The sequence below is a fragment of the Panicum virgatum genome, chromosome 6N (genome assembly GCF_016808335.1).
Source record: "Panicum virgatum strain AP13 chromosome 6N, P.virgatum_v5, whole genome shotgun sequence".
Taxonomy (NCBI): domain Eukaryota; kingdom Viridiplantae; phylum Streptophyta; class Magnoliopsida; order Poales; family Poaceae; genus Panicum; species Panicum virgatum.
The window spans coordinates 12,494,046-12,500,485 of record NC_053150.1 but is presented as its reverse complement, the minus strand read 5'-3'; the positions used below and the strand labels follow the sequence as shown (position 1 = coordinate 12,500,485).

At 43.3% G+C, this 6,440-nt stretch overlaps 1 protein-coding gene across 1 annotated transcript; it reads left to right on the top strand.

Moving 5' to 3' along the window:
* The first annotated feature begins 3,625 nt into the window (after window positions 1-3,625).
* LOC120677921 (putative FBD-associated F-box protein At5g53640) lies at window positions 3,626-4,399 on the top strand. The gene has a single exon (XM_039959106.1). The coding sequence runs from the start codon at window positions 3,626-3,628 to the stop codon at window positions 4,397-4,399; it is 774 nt and encodes a 257-aa protein (XP_039815040.1).
* The last annotated feature ends 2,041 nt before the right edge of the window (window positions 4,400-6,440 follow it).

Genomic DNA, 6,440 nt, shown 5'->3' with positions numbered 1-6,440 from the left:
TTTCATTTGGAATCTTTATCAATTCTTTGATTTTATAGAGCTACCTCGGTGTATGATACAATCTAAGTTTTCTTGGTTTAATACATAGTTGTGCACTTGGTTTTCAGATTATCATTTCGTGCACACACTTTGTGGAAAGCTTAGCTCATGTCATGCAAGATTCATAATTTTGTGATCCATCTTAGTTATTTTTTCAATTGGTATCTTCATTGATATCATACAAATGTATCATGATTCATGGAACAAATTCCCTAGGCTACTAACTTTTCCCTTTGAGCTATACTATTTTGCAAGACCTTTTTAGGTGATTTGATTCCAAAGGGGCAGAAATATGGACCAAAGCAAGTATCTCCCAAAGGGGGAGGAATGTCTTCTATAGGGGGAGAAATTCCAAGAGAATCAAGTCAACATTTGAGGGAGAAGTAGCAAATATGGGGAGAAGCAAAAGGGGGAAATCATGGATTTAGCAGGAGGCCAAGCCGACATTGGATGTTGGTAAGCTTCCATGTAAGTGTAAGCGGTTCAATTTATCAATCTTTGCAAATTTATACGTGCTTTAATTGTGTTGTCATCAATCACCAAAAATGGGGAGATTGTAACGAACATGGCCCTATTTAGGCCATTTTGAGTGATTTTGGTGATCGAGTGACAACGCAATCATTGGGACAAATGAATTTGTCAAGTGAATCTATTTGGGTCCCAAGGATGAAGTAAAAAGCTCTAGCAAAATAAAACACGAAGAAAAAACTCAAAGAAATGATGAATTGGACAAGTTCTGCTGAAATTGGTAGCGCCGGAAGTTCCAATGGGTTGTTGGATGATCCGATGGCTAAGCACCAAAAGGTCCGACGCCTTAGCACTGGCTAACTTTCACTGGAATTTGAAATCAGTTGAAAAACTCAGTACCACCGGAAAGTCTGACGCTCCCCAATAGTAGCCATCAAACTAAGCATCGGAGCGTCACTCAGAGACGATGTCAAGCGTACTGAAGCGAAGTCTTCAGCACCTGATGATCCAATGGCCGTCGGAGCAAGGCACTGGAGTAATGATGTCAGCACCTCAGGGCACTGAGTTGGAAGTCAGTAGTCACCGGAAGGTCCGATGCCCCGTCGGAGCAATGCATCGAAAGTTCCGATGACTACTACATCAGCTGTCAGAAGGCTCAACGGCTACATCAGGGCTTAGAGAGACCGGAAGATCCGATGTCCCCATCGGAAGGTCTGATGCCTATGCAGGAAAAGGGACAACGGCAACATAATGGCTATTTCGAGTTGGTGGCCTATATAAGGGCCTCACCCCAACCAATTTCAAGTTGATGGAGTTTAGAGAGACCCAACACACATACAGGAACAGCTCCAAGCCAACCAAGTGCTTAGTGATCAAATTCTTAGGTATAGTAAAAGCTTTGTAAGTAAGAGTGCTAGGCTAGCTCAAGTTTGAGTGTTACAACTAGGTGTAGTGACCTTGTCCTGAGTTTCTTGAGTGAACCAACCCTTGTACTCAGTGTGCCAGCCTCTTGGAGCTTTTGTGGCTCACCGACATCGTCAACGACTCTCCGGCTTGGTGTGGAGCGGTGTCGACATCTTTGTGCGGAGGACGTGGAGAACCTCCTTAGTGGAACCCGGGGCCAAAGTGACTGTGGTGACTTTGCAAGCCTTGGTGGTGACGCAAGAGGAAACCCGGGAGAGATTTGGTGGCCGAGAAGCGATACTCTTTGTGATTGCTTCAACAATAGGGACTAGGAGCAGCTTAGTGCCTAACCGAACCACGGGATAAATCCGGTCAAGAGTTTACTTTGCAATATGTTTGCCTTTACTTTCCTATAGTAGTTTCTTGATAGGATTGACTATAGATTGCTTAACTCTTTTTGGATGAGGGTTTGACACTAGAAGAACCGTAGTTGCACAATTAGATAGTATATTTTAGTTTAAATATTGTGCAAACTAATTGGAGCCTAAAGTTAATGTTTTAAGTTGCCTAATTCACCCCCTCCCCCTCTTAGACTACGAGCACCCGATTCCTTTCATACATTTATAAAACCAAAATCTACCTACGAAATAATTGAAAATAAATATCTATTCAATTTGAGAATTCAAATTCACATAAACATTCATATTTGCAATTTATTTATAGTATACATGTATAAAACCAAAATCTACCTACTAAAATAATTGAAAATAATCCTACCAAACTTCACATTTTACTTGCAAATAGTTGAAAACAAATCTCTATAAATTACCCACATTCAATCTATCCAATAAACCTTCTCTAGGTTCAAGTCATTGGTTCTATAATCTCAAATCAATATGTAAATTAAAATAATCATGCTCATTTTCACTCTTCCTAAAATCCACTTCTCTAACTATGGAGCATTAAACGAATAATAAAGACCATCAAAGAAGAGAGAATAAAGTTGCAAACCTTTGACGCACTTGGATGAGTGAAATCCCCACAAAACTTAAGAAAATGGGCAGCACCTCCTCTCTATGTCGCCATGGAGAAGAAGAACCCAAGCTCAGTGAAATGGTTGGCACGGGCTCGGGGAGGAAGAAAGGGAGCTGATATATAAAAGACGCATTAGTACTGGCTAGTGGCTCCAGCAGGTACTACAACTCCCCATTTAGTATCGGATCGAGCAACCAGCCAACATTAAATGTCCTTAGGACTATTTAGTACCGGCTGGTGGCTCCGATAGGTACTAAATTATCACTAGCTGTTGCGCGCGGGCGTCGGTGGAGCTATTTAGTGCCGGCTGGTTACTCCAGTCAGTACTAATCAACTCCGAGGAGCACTGTATGTTAGGCCCGGTATTAAATGGGCATGTTAGTACCAACCAAAATCGAGCCCGGTTCTAAGGATCTAGAACGAATATGAAGTTTTCTAGCAGTGCAATGCTGCCGTGCGCATTTGGTATGGGTCGTGCCATGATCCGGTGCCTATGCTGCGGCATTGGAACCGGGTCATGCCACGACCCAATAGCAAATGCCCTTTCTGGACTCGGTTCAGGCCAAAGCGGCCAAAGGTACCGGTTGTTGTTGCAGCTGCTTTGGCCTGTACCTTTAGTCTGTTTTCTAGTAGTGTACTCTCTCTCTCTTGTTATGACATTATAATATAATATTCATTGTCTACGCCTATCATATGTGTGATCCTAGCGAATATATACCATGATAAAACATTTCATAACAAAATAAATAATATGTTTGCAAATTTTTGAATAGGACGAATGGTCAAATATGATCAGCAGAAGTCAATAAATGCTTATATTTTGGGACGGAGGTAGTACATGTTTTTGTTTCCTAACAATAACGTGAACCCGATGATCAGCCGCCGTTGTATGGAAATTTCTAAGTGGCCATGCTTTAATTTTGGAAATTGAAACGCAAGCACGCATGCTGGCATACATGATCAACAGGAATACAGGATCACATGCATGGATTGCTAATTGCAATTTTCAAGCACAAAAAGATCGCATGGATTGTTGGTTTGCTCCTGATTTCTCGTCTATCGGAATAGAAAGCCTTCCTGCTCGATCGCGCTTCTCACATATATACAGATTATAGATGTATACTCCAATTGTTTCCTCTCCACTATCTACTTGCCCTAGCCGTGTTCCGCCGGCGGCGCTATGGCTAGGGGATCGGGACTAGCCGACGAGGCGGCCGTGGCCAGCGACGACTACGGCGAGGACCGCATTAGCGCGCTCCCGGACGACGCCCTCCACCACATCCTCTTCTTCCTGCCCTCCGACGACGCCGTGCAGACGTGCGTTCTCGCCCGGCGCTGGCGCCACCTCTGGAGGTTCACGCTCTCCCTGCGTGTTACCCCGCGCCCCGGCGGCTGGACGGCGTCGACGCTGACCAGCTTCGTCAACCACTTCCTGCTCCTCCGCGCAGCCGCCGTGCCGGTGCACGAGTGCGACATCCTCTGCGGCCAGTTCGACGACGGAGACTCCGAGTCCGGGGAGGACGACCTTCCTGATCTTTACAAATACACTCTAGACGAGGAGCTGAACCAGGCGGCCTGCCTGTGGATCCGCCACGCCCTGGCGAACTCGCAGCCCCGGGTGCTCCGGGTCCGGTTCCGGGCGCGGCGGCGCTTGTGCCTCGACGACGTGCCCTATTTCGCGTCGCCGCTCCTGAAGACGGAGGAGCTCACGGATGCGACCTTCCATGATCCCTCCAGATGCATCGATTTCTCAATGTGCCCGGCATTGGAGGATCTCACTAAGAGGGGGTGCAAAATATTCAGCGACAGGATTTCTTCTGCGTCGTTGGCCCGTCTGGCCGTCTCACCATTGCTGGCAGCTATTTCTACGGTGAAACCCGGACTCGGATCGCCACTCCTCGCCTGGTCTCGCTACAACCATGTCTGTGCACAAGGGCAGCGCTCCTCTTCTTGAGAAGATGCCACTGTTGGTAGCAGCAAGTGTCACGCTCGAGGGTATGTGCGTTGATACATGTCTGCATAATGTATGTAAACATTGGTTGCGGAAGTTTAACGGCGGTGATAGGGACAGCTGCTATTGTATCGATGATGACGGAAAAGGCGTGTACCTTGAAAACTTGTATAGCTGTGATAGCTGCTATGGTCGCGATGATGGAAGCAGTGTTGTCCTCCAAGGGTTGTCAGAAGCCACAGATCTAGAGTTGATTAGTAACCCTCGCGTGGTACGTTTCCTCTTCCCCTTCCTCTTTTTCCTCTCTTTCAAGTCAACAATGTCCCCTGCTGTAAGCCTGTAACTTGCCATCTCCTCTATACCTCTCATTTCTTTATCATGGATCAATCAAATTATCAAAGTAAGTACGTCAATAAAAAAGTTCATACGAACACCTTAGTTATTGCTAACAATTTAGCATCCACATTCACCATCACAATTCGATTAGTAAATTCCCCATAGTTTGTTCAATAAATGAATTTTAATACTCAGAGTAAACATGTCACTTTAGCATGTATTGATGTGTGCGTCCTTGTAGAGAACACGCAGCCTAACTATTTTAAGAGTTTTTTTTTAAGTGAGGAAATATCGTTGTTGATTTAACATGATGTCTGGGCGATTTGTGGCTCCAGTAGCGACCCCAAGAATTAGAATACCTACCATTATCGTAGCTTGTTCTTTGCTTGGAAATACATTATATTGAGAACGTATATAATTACTGTGACAGTTAAGAAAATGAACAAGAAATTTATAAATCACAATAAAAAATAGTTCTTGCAAAAATGGATTGATGGGGCATTGAAAGGTGTGACACATTTCCGTTTTTTTTTTGTTTTAGCATTTTGGTTCATGAAACTTTGCTACTATCAGACACATCGTCTATGTATACCTTTGAACAGTTTTCCTTAAGATCAGATTATTAGCTAGCAAGTTGTATTCTGTTTGTCCAATGGCACACAATATGAAAACCCTATAAATTATAACAGCTTTCTCCAAATAAATCTGTCTTATTAACACCCACTATATTTGGATGCTCCTATTCAGTTCAATATTACTACTGAAACACCTATTACTGCTCACTGTGTTCTGTCCAGTTTATCTTCAGAAAGGACTGCAATTCCTGCACTACATTCAGCAAACTAAGAACTTTGTTACTCAACGAGTGGTGTTTGGCCGTTGACTTTGGTGCATTAATTTACTTTCTCCAATGCTCACCAGTTCTGGAGAAGCTCACTCTTGAACTTGGATATTGTGAGGTATGCATTTGCCAATTACCTCAATTTTTGTTCTTTTTGAACCCACCATGTTTTTAACTAATCCATTTTGTTTTCTTCAGACACGATATCCTGTGACTAAGACAGATGAGGGATACAACCCAAAGGAAGAATTATTCTTTGTGTCAAAACAACTCAAGATGGTTGAGATAAGATGTGCCAAGAAAAATAATCTGGTTGAAAAACTTTTATTATTACTGATGACCAATGGAGTACCTAGCGAGCAAATTCAGATTGAGCAGAATTTTTCTCCTCCTGATTGTATGTTATTATCTCCTTTCTCCATTTCTTTAAGATCCATTTCAAAAGAATATATAGATCTCTCTTACTCTCGGATGCTTATTACTGCAATTCTTTTTGTTTACAGTGTCAGGTTACGAAACAGCAAATTCAGAATATGGTGATTGGTGATGGATCCAGTACATCCTGATGACCCCACTTTGATAAATGGAATGTCTATGATCATTAGTGCAATTTCATTTACCGAAGTGGGTTTATTACTGAAGGAGGGAGATATCAAATACTTGGATGGAAAGAGCAAAGGTTCTGTGGAACTGGCTGGAGGACTTCTGCAGATGTCAAAGGCATTTTGTGGTCGTCGTTTAGTTTTACGTCCTAGTAGTGTTGCTTAGTTTTGGTTGTTGAAATGAACTCAACTCTGTCGAGCTTTGTCTGTGCTAAACTTTATAATAAGCTGCTGGTTACCCCAGCAGGGTGTGGCGTGCACGTGT

Bases quoted from the DNA above. Each gene is read 5' to 3' on its own strand.
- LOC120677921 (XM_039959106.1), top strand. From the start codon at position 3,626: ATGGCTAGGGGATCGGGACTAGCCGACGAGGCGGCCGTGGCCAGCGAC.